The 24,085-nt window shown below is 39.2% G+C and overlaps 2 protein-coding genes across 9 annotated transcripts; one reads left to right on the plus strand and one right to left on the minus strand.

Annotated features, from left to right (window-relative positions):
• Positions 1-841: 841 nt before the first annotated feature.
• gpx3 (glutathione peroxidase 3) lies at positions 842-7,713 on the plus strand. The gene is made up of 6 exons (XM_040016267.1): positions 842-868; positions 3,845-4,003; positions 5,374-5,524; positions 5,632-5,749; positions 6,242-6,341; positions 7,179-7,713. Exons 1-6 carry the CDS (start codon positions 857-859, stop codon positions 7,398-7,400), a joined length of 762 nt encoding a protein of 253 aa, XP_039872201.1. The 5' UTR covers positions 842-856; the 3' UTR covers positions 7,401-7,713.
• A 277-nt stretch (positions 7,714-7,990) lies between these two features.
• tnip1 (TNFAIP3 interacting protein 1) lies at positions 7,991-22,990 on the minus strand. Of its 8 annotated transcripts, none has more exons than XM_040016254.1 (18): positions 22,882-22,990; positions 18,445-18,627; positions 16,405-16,548; positions 16,197-16,285; positions 15,966-16,025; positions 15,127-15,336; positions 14,277-14,371; positions 13,746-13,908; positions 13,393-13,485; positions 13,206-13,271; positions 11,736-11,867; positions 11,491-11,619; positions 11,274-11,408; positions 11,064-11,189; positions 10,817-10,900; positions 10,189-10,404; positions 9,847-9,943; positions 7,991-9,570 (listed from the first exon to the last, which is right to left on the minus strand). In XM_040016254.1, exons 2-18 carry the CDS (start codon positions 18,590-18,592, stop codon positions 9,473-9,475), a joined length of 2,085 nt encoding a protein of 694 aa, XP_039872188.1. In that variant the 5' UTR covers positions 18,593-18,627; positions 22,882-22,990; the 3' UTR covers positions 7,991-9,472. The 8 variants fall into 8 exon arrangements, with proteins under 8 accessions (XP_039872188.1, XP_039872191.1, XP_039872187.1 ...); XM_040016257.1 differs by lacking the exon at positions 22,882-22,990 and adding an exon at positions 19,597-19,777 and having other exon boundaries at positions 15,127-15,297; XM_040016253.1 differs by lacking the exon at positions 22,882-22,990 and adding an exon at positions 19,597-19,777.
• Between the last annotated feature and the right edge of the window lie 1,095 nt (positions 22,991-24,085).

Below are 24,085 nucleotides of genomic sequence, written 5' to 3' on the forward strand. Positions count from 1 at the left end.
TGATGAATCCAAGTTTTAAATTTTTGGTCCAAATTATCAGCAATGTGTTTGGAGCAGGTTTGGGGCGAGGTACAATAGTGAGTGTCTATAGCCATCAGAAAAACACAGTGGAGCCTCTGTCATGATTTGGGGCTGCATTCCAGTCAGCAGTGTTGTAGATCTCATACAAAATGGATGGAATTGTGAACAAACCCAGAAAAAAAACAGTGAAATTTTGATCCATGCAATACTAAAGCATCTACAGTAGTGTATGTCTTTATCTTTATGCTTTAAACTTTAAGATTTAAAAACAATATTTTTTTCCCTTATTCCCACATAATATTAGAAATAATCACATTTTTCTTATAATTGGCTCTACTTAAACAGTAATGATTAAGTCCAAGAATATCGCAGGATGACACAAAGAAGATATGGCAGGAATCTGCACCCAAGTTTCTGTTGTGTTACCTGGAGTTTTGACAAAGCTGCATTTTATTTTATATATACTGTATAAAAGTATTTGTATGTGCACTTATTCATGTCCTCACAGCCCCTTGCAACTGATCATAATCAATTAAATTTCAGTATTTCTCCTTAACCAGAGAAATTCATGGGATATTTGGCCCTTCTGGTGCCTCTTGCTTCCCCGCTGCATAACAACTTATTCTGGCCTGCAGATCTGAGCCGAACGCTGTGTACAAAATACAGTGAGCGAGACACTCGAACAGGCTTGCAAAGACTCCTGTCAGCCACCCACAGGGCATATGGCCAAGTACCAGCTCACCATGGCAACAGCTGATCCCGGAGAGGAGAGAGGAAGAGAAATGATCCATGAATAAAATAAACCAACAGTAGGCCGCTTAGCTCTCATGCATTCATGAAGATTCGGGTAAGTTCAACTTGTAATACCGCAGGAGCTTTTTATTCATTTACTTTAGCATAAATGTTTCATTCAAAGCACACTGACTGCAGTTATAGCAGCAGTTATAGTAACATATGCACTTTTGAAACTATGTCACACTGCAGTATCTCTGTTAATAGGTGAGATTTGACACTATAAACTACTATAAACACAACAGGTTAGTGCTGAGTTTATAGTGTCAAAATCTGCTGCCATGTTGGTGCTGTGGCAGATTTGAAAGTACAACTCAATATTGATGTGCAGCTCAGCTGGTTTGTATTCAATACACACTGAGTTCTACATGTATTTATTTTTCCAATCTCAGATTCACGAGACATGATTATTTAATCCTCCAAACAGAAGAAAAACAACACATTACAAGAGAGGTCCTCGGTTAGGGTAAACTAATCTTGCATAACTGGCTTGATAAGTCAAGCAGAAAGATCCTGATTTGTTCAGTGTAATGTGTCCCCTGTTGCTTAATTCCAGTGTGTTCTGTTTAATAGTAATCCAACAGTCAAACACACACAAATCCAAGGCCATGCACACAGAACCTCATGCTCTCTGTCTGAATAGTAAGTTAGAGATTCATGAAGGTGTCTCTTGATTGTAGAGTGTCACAAGATAGTCTTAGCTCTCCCAGTGTTCTTCACTTGGATAAACACTGTAAAGTTGGTTTTCTTAACCATGGAAATAATTCTGTCATCATCCACTTTAGTTGTCTTCTGTGGAACTTAACAAGGTTCCAAGTAGAGCTTCAACATGCAACAAGAAGAAATCCAAATCTGTGCAAAACTGTGGATTCATTGTCATTTTCTGTCAGGTAGTCACACTGTCATGACGTTCTGATGGCAAAGGCAAAAAAAACATTCCCTTTTTGAACGTGGCCAGGTTGTTGAACTGCATAAGCAGGGTTTGTTTGTTTGTGAATTTATTTCGAACATGTAAACAATATACAGGTACATTTAGTAAAGAAAATTAGAGAAAAAATACTATACAAAATAAAGTCAGTACATTTCAATAGTGCCACTGTTCGGATTCATTTACATGTCGAAAGGGAGTGGGAAGAAGTACACACTTATTTAATCCCACCCCTTTGCCATAAGTTATCAGTCAATATTTAGTCAGCTTCCTTACTTATATAATCTGTAATAAAAAGTGAACAGATTTCTGATATACTATATACTATAATATCACATCATGAAATTTTGTAAATAGAGACATTCACTTAATTTCCCTTTCTTTATAGTTCAAGAAGATCATGTCTTTATAACTCTTTTTTAACTGTTTTATATTTGTTATATATTCAAACTGTTCCACAGTTTCACTCTATGCACAGAAACACAAATGCTTTTTCTTGTAGTACATACCTTCCCTGTTTTGAAGTTACAAAAAACCCTTAAATTGTTTGTGGTCCTCCATAAATTAGAACTTACTTCTTTCAAAAAAAAAACATACTCTGAATATTACCTGGTAGTTCTGTATTTTTTGCTTTGAATAGAATTTGTGCTGTTTGGAATTTCACTAGATCAGCAATTTTTAATATTTCAGACTGCAAAAATAGTGAGTTTGTATGTTCTCTATAACCTGCATTGTGGATGATTCGAACTGCTTTTTTTTTGAAGAGTAAAAAGTGAATGTAATGTGGTTTTATAGTTATTGCCCCAGACCTCTGCACAATAGCTTAAGTATGGTGAAACCAGTGAACAGTAGAGAATATGAAGTGATGTCCTGTCTAATACCTGCTTTGCATCGTTTAATATTGCAATGCTTTGTGATACTTTGGAATGAATATATATTATGTGAGCTCTCCAGTTAAGTTTTTCATCTATTATTACCCCCAGAAATGTATTTTCACTTACTCTTTCAATATCAACACCATTTATTTGAATCTTAGCATTTGTATTTAAAGTACTATTTCCAAATTACATAATTTTAGTTTTATTCAAATTTAATGATAATTTGTTTTTATGAAGCCAGAACTTCACTTTACTTATTTCATTAGTCATGTCATCCAATAAATTCTGCATATCATCACCAGAGCAAAAAATGTTAGTATCGTTAGCAAAGAGAACCATTTTTAATACTTTGGACACTTTACAAATGTCATTAATCTATAAGTTGAAGAATTTTGGGCCCAAAACTGACCCTTGGGGTACACCACAAGCAACCACTATTTAATTTCACAAACTGCTTCCTGTCACTTAAATAACTCCGGACCCAATTTAAAACTAACCCTCTGACACATTAACGTTCCAGTTTTCTTATTAATATATCATGATCTAAAGCTGAAGCTCTACTTGGAACCTTGTTAAGATCCAGCCATGCAAAATATGATTTTTTGCCTTTTTTCAAGTGGTCTTAAACTTTTGATCAGGATTGTACTTCTTCTTTAACTTTTGCAGCGGTTTCAAGGTGTCTAAAATCCCCGATAACTTTGACAACATCACACACATAAACGTACATCTACTATTATTTTTTCTTTGTATATATGTAACGTGTTCCCTGTCTTGTTTGTGGGTTAAATCTTGGTTAGACGAATAAAATAAGAATTTCCTGTTTGTTTGTTTTTTAGAATAGAATAGAATAGAATAGAATAGAATTCAACTTTATTGTCATTGCACATGCACAGGTACAGGGCAACGAAATGCAGTTTGCATCCATCCAGAAGTGCTTTAGTGATATAGATATATTACAATATATATTAGCAATAATATAGATATGTACTCACTGAGTATATTACAGAAATGGGTCTATTATGGCATGTTATAATGTACACGGTATGAATTGTAATTTGTAATTGTTTATTATTTGTTTGGCATATATAGGCCACCATACCACTGATTACTAAATCGCAAGCATTGTTCTGCCCACAACATTAGCGCTAAGAACGAATAGTTATTTTTCTGACCTGGAGACTACTGACACTTTTCATCCGCGCTCACAATCGGTGCACGTCAACAGATGACGACACCTCAGCCAGTTCATTTATCGAGAAGACAGACATCCACAGAGAGCAGTCACCGCGTCGGGGGGAAGGACTGCACGATGTGGGCCGTGTTACCGCTACTGCTGCTCGGTCTGCTGCTACCCGGCTCACCTGTTTACGTTGTAGGTTATCAGGTGAGTGTTGCTTGATTTTCATGGAAAAACAGTCTTCCACAGCATAGGTCTATTTTACTCTTGCAGTTGTTTGTTTGGCCCTGTGTCAGTGTTTTCCAGAATGTTCTTTGTCAAAGATCAAATTATTTGCGTTAAATTATGAGGAAGTTTGAGCGACAATAACTTCCCCCAATTGCTCACTATCTGTGCTCAACACACACCTCTTTCAATAACTTCTGCTTATTACTGCTTATTCAAGCTTATGCTGGACAGCAAGCCTTTGAATAGAAACATAAACACCTGTTACTCTGGGCTTCTTTTGTTGGTGAATTTCTAAGCATGATTGCATCCTTTTTCCAAGCTGTGCTGATTTATTGTGAAAAATGACCGTCTAAGGAAGCATCTGGCAATCATCAGCCATAATGACAAGATAAAGTGCATCAACAAAAGCAAATAGCTTAAAACAGAGCCATTTGGAACTGTAATGGCCCTCTGCGTTCATGTTTTTGAATATTGTGATACCCATTTTATATAGAGTCACATCTGCTGCATTGGTAATTTCACGTAAAGATTTCTGGCTGGGTGAGGGTAATTTGACAGCTAAAGTCCCTTTAACTGTTTGTCAGCAGAGTTCTCCTGTTGGCACAGAGCTTGATGTTTACTGTAAGGAGCTCTGTTGCCCACACAACAACGCAGGTATGGAGGGGGAAGAAGGGGAAGTATTGCAGCTGTCCCTGATGCTGCTTATTTGGTTAAAGCTTCAGGATCAATTTGGGCAAACAAACCCCTGACATCTGTAGTGGATGGTCAGACTGTCGTGGTGATTGTTTATTTGACCTTGACGGGACGAAAAAGTAGCTGATAACGAGATTTTCCTATGTGTTGTTTTGTCCAAGTGAGACGCCCGATCCCGAAGATGGCCAGTACCATCACATAAGACTAATAAATATCTTCCTTACTAATGGCAAGTTCTGTACCTGCAAATATTTGCCATTCATTATGCTTCTACTTATTGGCTGATTGCCTGTGATTAATTGTTTGCTATATTGGTCATTAGGTGAAAAAACATTTACCACAAGAACGCAAATGAAACATTGTCATTTTTCAGTCACTCACTGTGGCAGATCATTTAAAGGGGGACTGAACAAAAGGTTAAACACACCCCTCATAAACATTTGTGTGAGGTGAGAGGTTATGTCCACGTTAAGTCCAGCTTCAGGTTTTTGTGTTTCAATATAGATTGTGTGCTGTTTGGAAGTCTGAGAGTACATTGTGTTCTTCTTGAAGCAATTCATGTTCAGACTCTCTGTGTTCTTGCTCACCTTAACTGTATAGGCTGTTAGCAAGTTAAAGCAACCATAACTGCTTCGACCTTTTGTCTGTATCTGCAGCAATGCAACTCATCCGTGGAAGGCACCATTTACAAATACAGAGCAAAAACTCTAAATGGTAGTCAGACTGTGAACTTCAGTGACTATGCAGGCAAGGCTGTCCTCTTTGTCAACGTGGCTACATACTGAGGACTCACCAGTCAGTATGTGGGTAAGAGATGGCACAGGCAGCGTTGTTTTGTGCTGCAGTTAAAAAAGAAATAAAGAGGTGGGGGGAAAAGGTTTCTCCACCTGAACTCTTTTCTCTTCTTTCATCAGAACTGAATGCACTGTATGAGGAGATGAACCCACTTGGGTTAACTGTTCTTGGCTTCCCCTGCAACCAGTTTGGAAAACAGGAACCAGGGCAAAGGCATGAAATCCTGCCAGGTTTAAAGTGAGAAATCTTTGTCTTTCACTGCACTTCAAGTCTGCCCCATAGAAAACACTGTTTAAAAAATACTCATGAATGAAATAGGCTCGATGAAGGTCATGGTTTTCCAGAGAACTCGATAGGATTTTGATGTGATAACATTAAATTCCCTAGTATTGAGTCACACGTTTATCGCAAGGCCGTATATATGTGCTGTAAGGTGAGAAGCTTTAAAGCAGCATGTAGACTGGAATGTGCAATAACGGTAAATCCTCTGTCAATCAACAAAACTTCATTAAAGCATGAAAGCATCTTTTGGCAGTTTCTGTTCGAGAGTCTCTGCAGCACACCCAGAACGTATGTCTCAGATTGCATCAGTCATCACAGATCCATAGCAAAGCCTTTGCAATACACTATGTGACTTTACTCGGCTTGTAGGGAATCTAGGGCAGCTGCCAAGCAGTAAAGTACTCAGGGGCATGTCCACTGATAGGATGTCCTTTTTCTGGATTCCAGATACGTTAGGCCTGGCAATGGATTCGTTCCAAACTTCCTGCTGTTTGAGAAAGGTGATGTGAATGGGAAAAATGAGCAAGAGGTTTATACTTTCCTTAAGGTAAGAAACTGTGTGTGAAATTCAGTTGAGTCTTTGTAAGTTGAAACTTACCTTTAAATTTTGTATTTTACATGTTATTAAATTATTTTTTTCCAAGTGTATTATGAATGCTACTGTCTGCTCTCAATGCTTAGACTCTTTACATGTGTTTAGTTATATTCTGTGGGGAAAATAATTATTTGATAGCCTGCTGAATTCATAAGCTTTCTAATTTTAGCATTTTCATTTTAACGGAGAAAGACAGAATATCAACCAACAAATCCAGAAAAAAATCACATTAAATAAAAGCTGTACATTGATTTGCATATCATTGAGCGGATAAGTATTTTATCCATAAGTAAACCACGACTTACTACTTGGTGAAGGAACCTTGTTTGCCATGGTAAGCTGTTCCTTGTAGTTGGTCACTGGCTCATCTCAGGAGGGATTTTGGGCCACTCCGCTTTACAGAAACAAATCCTTTAGGTTTCTTGGCTGCCGCTTGGTAACTTGGTTTTTATTGGAAATCAAATACTTATTTCATTCAATGACATGCAAATAAGTTTATAGCTGTTATGCAATGTGGTTTGTTTGGGGGGTTATTTTGGTAGATATCAATGGAGACTGTCCCTCGTTATTAAAATGAAACCAAATTAGAGACTGTTCATTTGTTTGGAAGAGAGTAAACTTAGAAATTCAGCAGGGGATCAAATAATTACTTGCCCCACTGTATTTGAAACAGACTGGATGCACTAGATATAATTCATGCCTTCATGAGCATTTATAAAGGCAGAGAAAACATATGGCCCTGAGCCGTGTTCTTCTGAGTCTTACTTAAAAGTTCTTTGTGCCACGCAGAGCTCTTGCCCCGCTGTCGGAGAAGACTTTGGTCCCATGTACGGCCGGTTGTTCTGGGAGCCTCTAAAGATTAGTGACATCAAGTGGAACTTTGAGAAGTTTCTGGTGGGAATGGATGGGAAGCCAGTGATGAGGTGGCACCCGACCACCAAAGTTTCTGTGGTCCGAGCTGACATCCGGAGATACCTGCTCGAACAATACACAAGGGATGTCTTTAATTAGATGTGATCGATCATTTAGTATTGTCTGTCTAATGAATTAAGTGTAATCAGATGCAAATGATTAGTAGAACTAAGGTAGCCTGAAAACGAGTAATGTTACAGTTTCTTGTACCGTGAAGATGGCATGTTGAATGAAGAGGAGGCTTGAAAACAGGAACTCTGTGGTGCCTCTTTGGAATCTGGGGTTTAGGCCAGCCTTTCAGTGCATTCAGGCTGCCCTGCAATCCCACAGCACCATGTCATCTTCCCATCTCAGGACTTGTTAACCATTACTGTCTAAATGTTAATTACTTTCAATAAATCATCAAGAATAACACTGTGTTGTGCAGTTTTTGAGAAACAAACATGAGTGTTGTGTCACAGAAAGGTAAAAATGATGTACTCTGTGGAACAAGACACGGTAAGATACTAATGAGACATTTAGAATAGATTTATTAAGCCAGTCAAATACAAAAAGTCTCACATGTGCTTTTTTCCTACAGCAAAAAAAGAGAAAAAAAAAAAGGAAAAAAAAAAAAGGCTAAAAACCAGGAAAATACATCTGCCATAAATTACAGCATACCTTTCAAAGTGCAATTCTGTTAATGTCTCATCTCAGCTCTAGCCCATCCTGATTTTGTTCCCTGTTGATATCTTGCTAGATAAAAGTAAGCCATTTCAAACCTTTTTTTTTTTTTAAGCCCTTCATCTGACTAGTCAAAATACACTATACTAAGTAATCGTAACTGGCATTCAGTTTAAACAGGCAAGGCTTGTTGATTCGGAGATCAGATTGAACTTTTTCCTAATAGTGTGACCTGGAGGTGTGGATCCGCTATCTGTTATTGCGACTTTGACTGCGTTAGAGCAGTTCACAGGTCAGTCGGCAAGGTGTGGGTTGCTGGTTGTTGAAGTGGATGGAAACAAAAAGTCGAGACATCCCGACAGAGGGTTTTATCCTCTGGGGTGGCTGTACTGCTGTAACTGGGTGTTTAACCACGGCCTCCGAATTCTGATGAAAATCGTCCTCATTCTGCTCCTTGAGCTGAATTTGGATATTTTGTACTGGTAAGTACAACTCAGCGAGGTTATGTGACATAACAGGTATATGAGGACGCGGCTGCTGCCTTAAGATTTTGCTGCTGTAATCTCTTGGTACTGTGTTGGGGATATGCTGTGTGCAGTGGTACAGGATGCAGTGAGATGAGCATAAATATTGGAATGAGTGGTCAAATCAAGTCGAAGTGTTTAATGAGATTAGGTCCATCATCATGGGGGAGAAATTACCAAAAAAAAAAAAAGGATTGTGTATGTACTGCGTATTGTGTCTGATACAAACATACAATGTCAATAGCTACAATATATTGGGATTACACTAACAACATAGAAAGAACAGCATTACTAAAGACAATGATTTACACTTAGTCAATGCAACTATCAAAACAGCAGGTTATAAATAAATTATCAGTAATCACAATCATGGTTTTTTTTTTGGTTTTTTTTTTGGTATGATACCATCAAAATTCATTTCCCAAAATTTTTGTATTTCAACAACAACTTTTGAACAGTTACACAGTTATGGGACAGTTCTATAACATCGATGGTACTGAAAACCCTCATAAATCAATTAACATTCACATTGTAAGCTCTATGATTCAGTGTACCTATATAATCATTCATGGCTGGAATGAGTATATGTAGTCTTAGTCTTACTGGGGAATGGCTTCCTGTGACCCTACAAGTAACAAACTACTTGTTACATACTTGCAGATAGACAATCACATAGGTATATTGTCTGGAAAACAAAACAAAAAAAATCTATGTTAATTATTCAAACCTATTTAACAAATGACTTAAAGTTGCCGATTTAAAAAAAAAAAAAAAAAAAAAAAAAAAAAAAATTAAACAATATTTCATGTGTATATTCAGAATAGCGTCACAAATAGCCTTATAAAACGCAAGTATAAACAACATTACAATAGGATATCTACAGTTCAGTAGGAAAATTATAGATCAAATCACACCTTGTCAACTCAAAAACAAACTGATTTCATGCTACTACCCAGGCTCCTTTTAAGTGGGTACGGTGATGCTTTAGTGCTTTCCAGGGTCAATGTTCTGTCGCTCCCTTTTTCCAAATCCTGTTCCAGGTGCTCCTGTCGCTGCTGCTGCTGCTGCCGCCGCTGACTGATCTACGGACACCAAAGTAAGATGCACAACTAAATCATGTTTCAAAAGAATCATTGGTGATTTGCATGGACGGATAGTGCTGCTAATAGTCAGTATGAACATAAATAAGCCTTACCCCACTATAGTTTACACCTCTGAGCTGAAGAACTTTAAGCATAACTAATGACAAAATTTGGCTCATTGTTTTTCCACTACATTTTAAGAGTACATCTGTTTGAATACACACCATCATGTATTGTGCAATAGAAATAAACTACATATGACTGGTTGTATCTTACCTGCATTCTCTGGTGGTGGTCGTGAACTTTCTCCTACTGCTCTGGCCCCTCTCAACCCCCTCTCAGGTTGATTGAATGACAACTGCCAAGGAAAACCCTGATTTAAAAAAACAAAAACAGAACAATTCTGTTAAAATTTCTATTCTTACTCGTCGCAATCAGCAGCCCTTAAGTCTTTGCCATAACCTAATATTGGTTATTGAATGTAAGCGTGCTGCCCCCAGCAAGTAAGGGAAGTAGAGGTAAGAGAGAAATTGAAAAGAAAAAAAAGAAAGCCTTGTTTCTTCAGTGAACCAGAGTCACTCCAGAGACAAAGACAGAGGGGCTTTAGAGCGCCCTTACCGGGGTAACGGGTTGGAAGTCTCGTACAGGGGGTGGTGCTGCGGCGGCTGCGGCTGCGGCGCCTGCTGCATTGGGCATCCGGGGAGGGAAGTGTATGGGCCAACCTTCAAGGCCCTGCGGTCCCACCTGCACAAAGGGACCACAGTAGGGAGGGCTCAGCGGGCCGTTCACTGAGTCTGACGTGGGGTCTGAGGTACGTCTTTCCTGCTGCTGCCCCTACGAGGGATCACAAGTACACATGTGATCCCCAATCAGTGCTTTGTGGCTACTCTCAGCGAATGCAGCGGCCCTGTTGTGGCACGGGACGCTGCTGACCTTCAACCCTGCTGCGGTTCTGCCTCCCACTGAGGCGTGCCAGTGTTCACCTCGCTGCTCCCAAATGCACTGACCGAAACAAGCTAGCTGCAGTGAGGCTCTTGTGATTCGTTCGGCATGAACCTACTACAGTCAAGTCAATCTAGTCTTCCACCATTCTGTCACTAGGGGGCACTAGCCTGCAAGCTTTACCACCACCTGTAGCCTATTGGCACTTTCTTTTCAGGAGCCACACTGAACAAATATTTCACCTACTCAGTGTGACAGCGCCCTTTAATCCACCATTTCAGTGTATATGTAACACTAGCAGTACCTGTTTGTGATGCTGCATCTGCAGTCTCTCCAGCTTACATCTCTCTGTACGCTCTCTCTGACACTCGTTCTGCGCCTGATGAAGCTGCGCCACACCAACAAGTACACAACAAGAAAAATAAAGCACCTCATATTAGGGCAGGTCAGCTAGAATAGCCACTAGCAGAAAAATTATACAAAAGCTAAAGCTTTCCTGGTCACATTATATACAGGGGGAAAAAATACATGTTACATGAGCACGATCTTACCTGATTGGTCAAATTAGTAATCTGACCCTGAAGTCTTTCAACTTGCCGCCTCAAGTCCTCTTTCTCTTCATTCATTCGCTCCCTGTCGCTCCTTTCTTTTCTGAAGTCCTCCTCAAAGATTTTTACCTGAAGTGCAAAGAAAGAAAAAGCAGCTGAAGGGAAATCCACACGTAACTGCAGGAGTGTGTGTAAATGTTCTGTTTATCTGACCTGTTCTTTAAGTACAGCAATTTGAGTGAGCAGCTCCTGTTTCTTAAAGTTGTTGGCCGCATCTGCAAAGTTGCCCTGGCCAGGAGGTTGTTGGGAGGATGAAGGTGAGTGTAGGTTTAAGGCTTCTTCTAAAGCCTGAATAAGACAAAAATCAATGTTACCCTGACAGAAACGTCCCTTCGCCCGATTACTCTTTTTGCATCTCTTCCACACTCACTCGGTTGAGGCGTTGGATCTCCTTCTCTTGGTACTCTCTCTGTTTGCTGAGGGGCACCAGCTGATCCTGCAAGTAGCGGATCTTCTGCTTCAGCTCGGCCGTCTCAGTGTTTAAACACTCCTTCTCCCCCTGGAACGAACGCGCACACACCCCATGGCTTTAAAAACACCTTTTCCACAGTCACTCTGTGCCCTGCTTTCGTTTAGACCAGTTTCACCTGGCCTTTTTCACATCTGTATTCTCACCTGGACATTTTCAATCTTGGACTTGGCCAGCAGCAGCTTCTTGTCATAGTCTCGTTGCCTCTGCTCCCGCTCAGCCTCCAGCTCAAGCACAGTTTTCTGTGACTCGGCTAGCCGTTGTCTGAGGTCTGTGATCTGAGGAAAAGTGGCAATCTTTTAGTTTGGGAAATGATCACACTGTTAAAGATCCATTTTTTTTTATAAATTGCCATAAAGTGCCTAATAATAAATAAAACCGATTAAGTAATAACCCTCCGGTATTAGCTTCAGAAATATTATCTAAATAGAAAACTAAGCCATCAAATTCGCAAACACGCACTGCTGTTTTTGTGTAACATATGAACGAACCGAGTGACGCAAATGGATATATCTAGGGTTCTGTGGTTATAACCCAAAGCTGCACGGTGTCCCTGTCTGAACGAAGTGTGAATGTAGGTTTATACATAATTGTGGGTGTGCACAACATAGGTGTGTGAGTGTCAGTGTGAGAGTGTGTACGTCTGTGTGTCTCTGCTGCCCTCTGACTGCACCACAGCAGGAAGTCAGCGGGTACCGGAGAGGTAAGGGGAATTCTTACTGAAGTGTGACAGGCCTTGTGGTAAGCATGTTCAGATCGCAAGCTATTGCAAGATTGCACCTTTTCCACTGGACAAGCACATTTTTAAAAAAAAAAAAAAAGAAAGAAAAAACTAGACACATACACAGCTGCTTCTCTGTCAAGTCATAAACACAAACTTCAAAGTCCTGTTTGTTAAAGTTTTTTTCAAATTATAAAATGCTTTCCATCTGTCACTTCACCCATCACAGGTTTTTTTGCTTGTTTTTCTGTTAAATCACGATATTTTACCTAATTAATGTCACGATGCTCAGTGATCAGTAATATTTTTTCTTAGTTTGGCAAAACACTTGAAACTAACTTCAAGCATCACTTGGAAAAAGTGTTGCTACAGACACCAGAAGCAACTTTAATTCATAAAATAAGTAATTAAGACAATATTTGAACCCCACAGGTAACCAACCTTAGCTTCTTTATATGCTGAAATGAATACAGTGGAACTCTTTAGTTAAGTTTCAGCTTTTCATAGCATGTAATCCATTTTACACACAAATCACTGAGTGTGGTGTTATGGAGAGACACCCAATGAAATTTGTGACTGGTATCTCACTTGTACTGACACTTGTTAAATCACTCTTACTGGGTACAAGTGATTTACTTTAAGTCCAACAGAGCATTTAACATCTCTTTGAACTAAATTGGACCAAACAGAGCTAACTGATGCAGGTGATTCAATATTTTGAAAATGTTAAAAAAAAAAAAAAAGAAAAAAGAAAAAAAAGAAAGGCCTGAAATTGAAAAAAAAATTTGAAAAAAGAAAAGAAATCTAAAAAAAAATTTAAAATTCTTTTAAGCAGTCAAGAGCACCGTAACGCCTTCCCACACCCGTCACAGCAGCTGTAAAGTCATTACTGTACCTTCTGCTCAAACTGTGACTTCATGGCGTTCCACTGAATGTCCCACTGCTTGTTCACCTCCAGCACCTGTAAGAAGCCAGAAAGCGAAACAAACACCACTGAACATGTAGGAAACAAAATACACAGACTTTCCCCTATGGCAAAAGAGGATGAGCAGTAAGTAAGAAAGTAAGCAAGCAAGACTCACATCCTTTCTTTGCTTCTCCAAAAGCTTGATCTTCTTTTCATACACCTCGACATCACAAGGTTTAGTTGGGGTTTTCTCTGCAGCTTTTCCACTCTGGGGGGTTGGGGGAACATAAAATATTCCTAAATCCACAACATTACTACATTACGCACGTTGTAAGAGGTCACGAGTGGGAAATTCTCAGTCACAAGATTATTGAGAATAATTTAATTAAAGGTCTTTAAAAAGAACACAGATTAAAAACTGGTTTAGGTAAAAAAAATACTTTATAGAAATGTTTTAAATATGAAGCTACAGCAAATAATGTACGTATACAAATTTAAATAAATCAATTTTAATTAAACTGAAACTACCTTCTGCGGTGTGGTGGCCTCCATTTTGGGTCGGACAGCCGCAGATTCCTCCTTCACCGGCTCCTCTTTGGCCTCTGGAGTTTCAGCGTCAGGTGGCAACGCAGATGCTGCCGCCGCTGCTGCCGCTCCTGTGACCAACTCCTTAAGTTTCTGATTTTCCTGTCTACACCGGCATGAAAATGAAAATGATAGTGTTTGAGAACTAGGTCTCATTCTAAGACATGGCCGTCATCATGCTCCAGCTATTGGAGGCCTTCTGGGAAGAACCTACAACACCAGAAAGCCCTGGAGTAATCCCCCTTCAGAAGTGAAAGCGCGCTGAATTGTTAACATCAAGGGCAAAGTAAAGATTAGGCGATAAATATTTTATTAACAGTAATGAGACTTTGACTCGACATAAAATCAAACAATTATAAGAAGCAAAACAGTCCCACAAAAAGTTAAAAAACAGATCAGAAGAAAAGAGAACAAGATGTCAGAGCGATAGTATTGTTTTAATTGTAGCAGTCACATCAAAAGGAGAAACATTACCTCAGCTGTTCCAAGTCTCGATTCCTGATATGATGATCCTCTTCCATTTTCTTTCGAAGCTCATTGTTCTCTTGTCTGAGCTGCTCGCAGAGAGTCTATAAAGCCAAGAGAGGACAATATTAAACACCGTTCTGACATTTTCTTATTATCTGTACTCAATCACATATCCAGAAATGCCATCAACCCAGTGGCACAAAGATAAACTTATGTTGAGTTTTAAATTACGTCGGAATGCAAGTCACGTGTAATAATCTAACAGATAAGGAAATGCCATCTGTTTTATCTGATAAATCAAGCTTTAGTTTCCTATTTTCATCCCATTAAATAACACTTTTGTTGCCCACAGGGTTTTGAGGAAAAATTAATGTTCCATGTAGTGAAAGTAGTGAGACTTTAAAAATATTTTATTGAATGTTTTAGAGGTTCTACACAGAGCACCAACTACGTGCAGCTTTATTTTATTTTTTTAAAGTTATTGAGTCTCCAGAATACTTGTTCTACCACAAAACACACTTAAATTACTCTTCAAGTTCTGAAACCACATCCGTCCGAACGAAGTATTATTGCATCTGTAGTTTTACTCTCGCGACCCGTCAAATCTCACACAAAAATGCTTTTAAAGTCATCAAGTTATGCCGAGCGTGCCGTAGCAGTAGTATTTAGCGAGATAGTTTCGAGTTGCTATAACAAAATTCAGATTTTATATTTTTCTTTAACATGACTGATCATTGTATATACACTTGGTATGCTCTTGCACTATTACAACACTTATAAATCACTATTTATAATAAGCACTGTGGTGATTTGTCACATTTTTTTAGTTTTATCACACAGTAGTTGTGCGCAATACCTGTAGGAGGGAGGTCCTCTGTTCATTCTTTTGGACTTTCGAAGAAAGATGATGAAACTCCACAGCCATGCGGCCAAGGTGCGCTAACAGCTGGTTTGGGTTGGACTCCTCAGCAAATATGCTGAATGAGCTCTCAAGCCTCTTCAGCTGGCTTGCTAGCTCGATGTTCTCCTGAGGAAGGAGGGGAATTACTCCTACTGCTGACCCGGCCTGAAGATACCCACACAAGTAACCAGTCAGTCACCTGTTCTTCTCAAGCTGACTCAGTGAGCGTGTTCTCAATTACATCTCAATTATTTAAAACACCATTCTGTAAGAGTCATCGTTCTCTATGAAAGGGAGCAGCCGATTTGTATGAAAGGCAAACTAGTTGGTCCTGTTGGGTTTATTTTTACTCTCCACAGACTACAATTAGCTTTTCTACTTTCGCCAACATATATTTTAGATAGCAAGGTTGGCTAAATTTGTTAGAATATGTGACAGGCTGGCCACTAGCATAGGTTTTAACATGTTCACCTCAACACTGGCCTCATGTCCTGTTAACACATCCCCTGGGATTTAGTATGTGAATGAATCAGCGGTGTAATTCTAGTCAGTGACAATCCTGGACTTTCCCCTGACTGACTCAGGCTGGAGCTACCAGTATTGAGTTTTTTGGTGAGTCAACACACCAAGGATGTATGTCCAATATTGAGGAAATGGCTATAAAGAGGAATGATTAAATTTAACCTCACTAAACCGAAACCTATACAAAATAATATCCTTTTAAAGGGTAAAGAATAAATGCTAAAAATAACCATATGATTCAAATAGATTTGAGCTATTCATCTGGTACGTACTGTCAATGCCTCTGAAGTCTTTCCCTCCATATTCACCACCTCAAACTCTGACATGGCATCCTATAAAAAAAATATACACACACAACTCGAACATGATCCCAAAAAACAACGACGTAGTGAACAGTCTCCAGTCGGACGTTATATTTTAGGCCCTGATAATGCCTACATCTAGTCTTAAAATAATAACAGGGTCATTTCTACCTGAACAGAAAGCAGAAACAAATTATTTACATTGGGCTTCTCTGGCTGAAGAGTCTTTCCTAAACAGCTCGATTGCTCCTCCTTCTGCTCAGCTGTGGTATGTAAACAGGGTTTATTACCTGAAATACACCAAATGAATATTAATGGTAACAATCAGCCAAATGCTGGCCACACTGTGTAATAATCCAAAAATGTGAAGAAAAGTCTTCTTCATTGCCTTTAAGTATGTGAAACCTACTTTGTGTCTCAGTTTGAATGGGCCCTCCCATACACAAACTGGCTGCGAAGCTGGACGATTTCAGGGCTTCGTTGTCTCTCACAAGTTCCTCCACTCGCTGTCGAAGCCTCGACGCCTCTGACTGAGACTCTTCCAGCAAATCACCTGCAGGTATTGGAGAGAGCTCGTCTCTATCTAGTAACACCTTCACTTAATCTTGCTTTGTTTCTACTGGCAAACCCTGTTGTCACTAAAAATATCAGCACAACATCAAACAACGTGTGACAGAAACTCTGTGAGAAAGTAAGGACTCGTTTAGTTAGTCACTGAGCCATTCACGTTGTTAGCATGTGAGTTTTTAACTGGATGACCAAAGCAGATTTTCAGGTTTCACTACATTTCACCACAATTGCTGAATGACACTTTAGGATTTTGTTTTGACTACAAACAGATATGATGCTACAACATCACATGTTGTCTTTGTGCCTATGTCGAATTTGTTTTAAATAACAAATGTGTTATTTAAAATGTCTGTTCAACTTTCTGCTGCTACAGAATTCAAGCTGAACAATCTCAACTTCCTGTGTAGAAAATTTTGGAAAAAACTTTATGAGCTTCCACTGTGACCAAGAAGCACATGGTAACTCGGCGCTCTAACATCAGTAAAAGAAAGCCACCATCGAAGTTGGAAATCCAGTGGTATTACGGACATAATGAGCCGAAAAGAGCAGTCTAACTTAAGTAGATGTTCCATCTTACTGAGCTGAGGATGAAGATCGTGACCAAATTAAAGGTAGACCCGAAACAAAGGACACAACTCCCCTCACTCACTGACAAAATCCCATCACAGGAGATACTTGTAGGTGTGAACACAGCTCTACCTCTAGCTCTCCCGACTACCAATAGCACTAAAACCAATGAGCTTATATATGTCACTGCCACAATAATAAAAATATTGATCTACTTTTAGTCCAAGTAGGCTGGAGAAATAATGGAAGAACACCTGGGAGGAAGAAACGACACAACACCAAAGCCAAGTGGCTGGTGGATCTATGAGCACCAACCTCACAGAAAAAGTGCCAATCAAGATCACAAAGGCAGACATCCAGCAACGAGCCTCAAGAATGAAGAGCTAGACAGCACCAAGACCTAAAATAATTGAAGATGATAGATGAAGAAGCTAACACACCATGGACACCTGGCAGCACAAATAAAAGGGACTGCTAACAGCAGGTACTCCTCCGCACTGGATAACAAAGGCCAGAACAATCTGAGCATGAAGGATCCCCCACAAGGGTACAACACCATCAAACTACAAGCCAGCCAATTACCTGCTTCCCCTTAACATGGAAGATCAACTCAGGGTCTCATGAACTAGGCTGAGTGGCCACATGAGTCAATATATGACACATGCAGATCAGAAGAGCACTGGAAATAACAGCACTGGGTCCAAGGACCCACGTTGAAGGCTGTGCAAAGGAGCCCCGGAGACTATGTAGTGCATTGTCGACACAATCAAGAGGCTGGGATAGTGTACAGGAACATCTGTGCTACATATGGAATAAAAAGCCACACTTCTTGATGGGAGATACAGCCAAGGATGGGTGAGAACAACAAGCCTAAGGTCCTACGGGATTTCAAGTTCCAGACAGTCGTGTAGCTGCTAACCATAGTGGTGGATGACAAAGAGCAGAAAAAGCCTCGTCTATCACAATGCAGCAGTGATAGACATGGTAATCCCAGTGGTGAGCACAATCTGAAAGAGAGTTCACAAGAAAACAAAAAAGTACCAGTGGCTGAAAGAAAAACTGGAGCAGTGTAGTAACAGGAGCATTAGGAGCTGTAACCCCAAGACTGGAAGAATGGCTCCAGCAGATTCCAGGCACAATGTCAGAGGTCGCTGTCCAGAGGAGTGCAATCCTAGATACTGCACAGAACTCTCAAACTTCCAAGCCTCTGGTAAAGGATCACCACACCCCCAGGAGTTGAAAAGGACTGACACACAAACAGACGCACACGGCCTTTACTTCAACTTGAGATAACTAGTCTTTAGAAACATACCTAAGCTCTTAAGTCCCTTCATCCGTTCTCTCAGCATGCTGTTCTCCTCCAGCAGCTGCCGATAGCTGCTCCCTCCTCCAGCCTCATCCCTGGCCTTGACCTCACTCCCACCCGGATCATAGATGCGGTACGGTCCTTTCCCCTCCATTGCAGTTGCTCACTTCCTACACATCGTCCTCTGAACTGTGGAAAGAAGACACAAACTGGTATTTTTAACTTAACAAAAATATCAGAAGCTACGCAGCAGGAGACACAAGAACACACAGAAGAAGTCAGGAGTAGCTGACCTTTACAGAAAACAAAGAGTTTTCTAACAGGCTGAAAAAGTAAACAACTGGAAAAAGAAATCTTGGCAATTTTTACATTGTGAGGTTATATTTAAGTTCCGACTTAAAATTGTGTCAGTGACATAGGTGATTTGAAAGTATAACAGGTACACCACAAGATCACCAAATACGCTCGTACTCTCTCTCAAAGTTGAACACTTGAACATAAGATAAAGTTTTATAACAGGAGCTCGAAAGTAAAAGCAAATCTGCTCAAATGACATTAATACCACCCGCTTTTTGTTTTATACTATACAGCGTGACACTAACGACCTGTTTCTAAGTTATCATTTCTAACAGGACGACTGTAGACTATGAGCGAAACGTTGGACGGAAAATAAAAATCCTCCGACGACTTTGAGAGGACAAATGCTGTACTATGAACCCTGACAGAGTCGGACATATGGCAAAAATGTGTTAGCTATGGTGATGGCATAATATGACAACTACAACGTTCTTATCCTGGGAAAAAGGGAACAAAAGCAGAGCAAAAAAATAACAAAACAAAACAAAATGTAATGCAAATCCAAGTAACACACATCTATCCAGGAGACCAGGCTCAAATACACCACAATCTAGCAAATGACAGCTACCTTGATTGGCTGAAGAAAGCTAATATTAGTTTTCGCTGTTGTCATGCAAATTGCTAGCAACATCCTCGTTAGCTGTCGGCTAGCTAACACTAGATGACTGTGCGGGAAACGAAGGTGCTAAACTCCCCTTATTTTTCCTCTACAGAGACTGTAATCGATTCGGTAAATCGCTGGAAACGCGGAGATAAACGCCAAGCCAAAACAACAAAGAGGTGGCTTTTTTTGCTCGGTACCTTTCAGCTCGCAGTGGCCTCTCGTCTGCCCAGACATGTATTGCGGAAGTGGTCTACTGAGTCTATGCTGTAACCTGGGAAATTCCACCTCGCAACGTTTGGTAAACAGCGATGATTGACAGCAACGTGGCCAATCGCAGCTCGGCTCTATCAGAGGGGCACCAACAGGAGCAGCTGACCTTAATGTAAACACTGGAGCAAACGCTCTACATGTATTCTAACCGTGGCGGTATTACCAGAATTGCCAAACCTGTTCACATGATCTACTTTTAGGCACCAATATCCATATATGGCAAAATAGTGAATGATGCAATAATTCGATGGTAAGTAAGACTCATAATAATAATAATAATAATAATAATAATAATTTTTAAATCCCCTATATTTTCTCTTGAATTTTAATCATTTTAATTATATTTCGTATTAACATTATTATTGTTTTTACTGTGTACTCACTAAACCCCGACTACCACTCCCATCCCCCCAAAGTCATGAGACAAACCCCGACCTTTTTCACTCAGTGACTTTTTTTCCCTCATTGATAAATTCAGAGATGGAGCTGGTGGGGGTTTCTGTGATTGCATCACATATTTCCTCTGAACTGAGAGGGCAATACGTTTTAGTTCGAGTTACGCAGATTTTTTTTTTTTAAGCTGAACTAAATTATTGTTAAGAGATGTGTAATGATGAGTTTAGAGCTGGAAGAAAACTTGTTATTCCATCCACATTTTTATGCAAATGAAATACTGGATAAATTAAACATTTGTTTACATTTTTAAAAAAATGAGCAAATCGTAAATGTGGTTAAAAAAAATACATTTTAAAAAAGTAGTTTCCTGAAAAACGTCCAAACACACTGTGTTTTGTCTATTTCCTGATTAACTATCTAGTTGATCAAGAAATTGATTAGTTTTAAATGTGATATAACAAATAAAATGAAGATGAACTATAAGTTTTATAAATAAGGTGAATAGCTGACTTTTATTTTTTTTTGAGCTTGTATAAGAGTTCAGCCTGTGAGATGTGAATATTACAGTAGTTATATTCTTTTTTTCCAGTCCATTAATATGAGGTATTAAGAGTGCACACTGTACCTATAACACAATCAACCCCAAATATTAGTTTTTTTCAGTGCTGACCTAACTCTTTTTAATTAACCGTCCACTTCAGTTATATCTGTGTTGTCCCAGGAAAGGAGGAACACCCATATATTGTTAGACAAGAAAAACATGTACAGTGCAAAATTAACAGACTCATCATTTATTGGATGGAACTTTTACTTAAAACCGTGTTTCTCACACATTGCTCACTGTATTTGACCAGAACTGTCCCAATTTTATTGAAGACCCCCCAAGAAGGCTAAAATTAATCACTTGGAGCAATAGTGACATCTTGTGGGAATTAACGAACAGATAATCTGCGGTTATGTTTCTTCCTCAGGGAGTAATGTACGTTGTTCCTCTGGTAGCTGGAAACACAAAGTGTGATACTTGATCATTCAGCTTGTGGCTACACACAATCACACTGAACCACACAAGGATATTCCCGGCTAAGAAGCCTCCTGCGTAATTTGTAATAAAAATCTTACACAAATAACAAGTAAAACTGCCATACATGACATAATTTATACCAAACCTCATCTAATCTTATACTTGTGTTTAGCTTTTCTATTATTGTTACTTCCTGTCATGTAAAAACTCTACTGGTGTGTTACTGACTTAGTGTTAAAACTGCTTTAACAGAGAAATCAGCTTGACTTTCAATAGAATTTCCTTTTACTCATTGATGTCTTTGACTTAACTTCTCTGACAGAAAATCTTACTGTAAAGAAAGAGAATAAGTGAGAAAACAAGAGACAGTGGGTGGACAGCATGTGATTTAAGACAACACGCCTTATTTGAAAATCCTTTCACAAATCAGCTATAAATGCCCTTTTCAAGTCAAGTGAAAAGTCACATGCTTCAACTAAAGCCATGTACAACAATGAAACAATAGGCATACACACACATGCACACACAAAGGGTATCTATCCCTTTGGCCATAAAAGTCTGGTAAAAATGTGTGACTGTGGTCCCCAGAGAGCCATTTAGTGTCTACAGGAAAAAGCAACAGCACAGCTCATGTGGCTGTCACACACACAGAAGTTGTTTTTTCCTCATTCCTGTGCCTGCCAACATTTACATTGCCCATATTTTTTTTGGTGCAAAGTGTTTCCACTTCGGGCTGCTGCGATGTGCAGAAATGATAAACAGGCTGATGACTCTGAGAGTGCCAGAAGAAAACAAAAACTACAGGCCTGAGGATACAGGAAATGTCACCCATCATTCAGTCTTGCTGGGTGACAAACTGCACACTTTTTCTTATGCTCCCACCAACATTTGACAATATTTTAAAGCACTGCACAAAGCTAGCAGAATGAACACATGGTATGTTTGTTTGTTTGTTTTTTAAATGAGCAATCCTCAAATTTGAGCCCTTCTCTAAACCCTTTTTGTCTGTAGCACAGAGTAGGCACCTCACCCTGCTGAGACAGGGACGCTTTCTCATCTCCCAGCAGTGGAAATTAGCAGCTGATAGTCATTAGCTCTGTGCTACTTAATACAAAAAGTCCTTTTGTTAGCCGAGTAGTGACCAGCCATCGTTCTCGAGGCATTAAATCAGGGACATTATTGTTGCTGAGACTCTATCGCAATGCAAAAAAACCTCAAAAACTGGGCTACATATCACTGGCAACAGATACAAATGTATTTTAACATTTTACAGGTTACTTACATCAATTTTAGTTAAAAAAAAAAAAAGTTGTAGACTTTATAAAATCCAAGACTTTGTATTAGCTTGACAAATACAGTTCGTCTAGGACTGTGTGTAATGGATACTAACAGATTTTTTTTTATGATAGTGAGTAAATCAGTTTTAAAGTATAATTTGAGTTCTTTTATCTTCAGTTTTTAAAATCCACAATGTATTGAAAACTGTTTTTAAATGGAAAAAACAAAAGCAAAACAAGTTTTGAGAGTGATGATAATATACACTGTGGTCCGTATATACAACAGATTTTTATACAATATTTATCACAAATCTCTTCTTTTCTAGCGTGATGCATGTTTTCACTGTTCCATTTGCCCAAAACATTCTGTTGCAAACAAAGGGCAGCCTATAACTGAGAACAAAAACTGACCCACCCAAAACTATATTTTAAAAAAATCACATATCTATAAATATTCACACATCTAAAATATTCTTTACTTACATTTCAAATGTTAAAACAAATAAACAACAACTCACCCACACATTTAGCTCGTATCGGAGAGGCACTTTTTAAGGAAACTGGTGAATTGGGGGAAGCGATTTTACTGTGAGACTTGGGGAATTCCCATAACCCATAAAATGGCCTGATACTGAAGGCTCAGAACCTGGTGTGTGTCCAACTGTTTGGCCTGCCTTTGCCAACACATGAATAGAAAGCTGTATACATTTAAATCATTTATGTGCAGCAGCTTGCAGTTTGCAGCACATGCACGTGCTTCATATAAGGATGCATGGCAAAAAACCTACAATACTGAATGATACAAAAGAGCCACTGGGCACATAATGTGACAAGTATAACAGAGAAAAATGCATAGACAACTTATTCTAGTGTGTATGCACAGTGTGGTAGGCCTACATGCAGAACAGTGCTTGGCTTGTTTGCATGAAGGAACCACAGTTATGAAAACTATAACAACATGAAGTCAACGGCTAAAGCAATATCTTCGACTCCCTCTGAGAACTGAGCACCTTTGAAATATGTAAACTTGAATCTGTTTAATTTATGCAGTACGAGCTCATCATTGCTACAGCAAAGAAAAAAAAAAATCCCCCGTTATCAAAAGGGAAATTCAAGAACAGTGTATGTATTGACATTAACAAAGTGTTATTGCAGTAATCTCTTAATCTCCTGTAATTATGATCAAATAGAGCAATTTCAAGTTGGGTGTGCCACTGAGAGCAGCAAGAGCTGCAGACTCTTGTTGCCTTGGATTTGGCGTACTGCAGGGGATTTCCTCGCCACATACATCTTTTTTTTCTTCTTTCCTCTTTTAACTTGCAGTGGCCCGACAACAGCTGCGCTCACACATATGCAATGAGCTGAAACACTAACAAGAAAAAGACAGCTGTCTTGCACTTTTCCTCTGCATTAACAAGTGTACAAGTGCAACTGACACACGTGAAATGAAGCATAAAGTGACGCGTTAATACGCGCAAATGTGGAAGAGCTAATATGAGCGTGTTAATTATCTATTAGCTGCTATTCAATATCTTAAATCTGCTATTCTGGAATTGTCAGCCTTTATTTACACTAGTTCTCTTTTATGAGTAACAATAACATATGGGTATTTTTGCTAAGCAGAAGAGGTATTAAAATGGAAGGGGGGTTTCCTGATCTTAAATATTCTAGTTCCCATTTTGCTCACCTCTGTACTGTTGCCAGTATCAACATGGTTAATTA

Source organism: Simochromis diagramma, unplaced genomic scaffold (genome assembly GCF_900408965.1).
Source record: "Simochromis diagramma unplaced genomic scaffold, fSimDia1.1 OVJJ01000685.1, whole genome shotgun sequence".
NCBI classification, from domain to species: Eukaryota; Metazoa; Chordata; class Actinopteri; order Cichliformes; family Cichlidae; genus Simochromis; species Simochromis diagramma.

What these genes read in the sequence shown, in the direction of transcription:
- tnip1 (XM_040016254.1), bottom strand. Translation starts at nt 18,592, where the DNA reads ATGGAGGGGAAAGGACCGTACCGCATCTATGATCCGGGTGGGAGTGAG. An exon ending in CCAAGATTGAAAATGTCCAG is followed by an intron (nt 11,620 to 11,735) that starts GTGAGAATACAG and finishes CGTTCGTTCCAG; the next exon opens with GGGGAGAAGGAGTGTTTAAA. An exon ending in AGATCCAACGCCTCAACCGA is followed by an intron (nt 11,409 to 11,490) that starts GTGAGTGTGGAA and finishes TGTCTTATTCAG; the next exon opens with GCTTTAGAAGAAGCCTTAAA.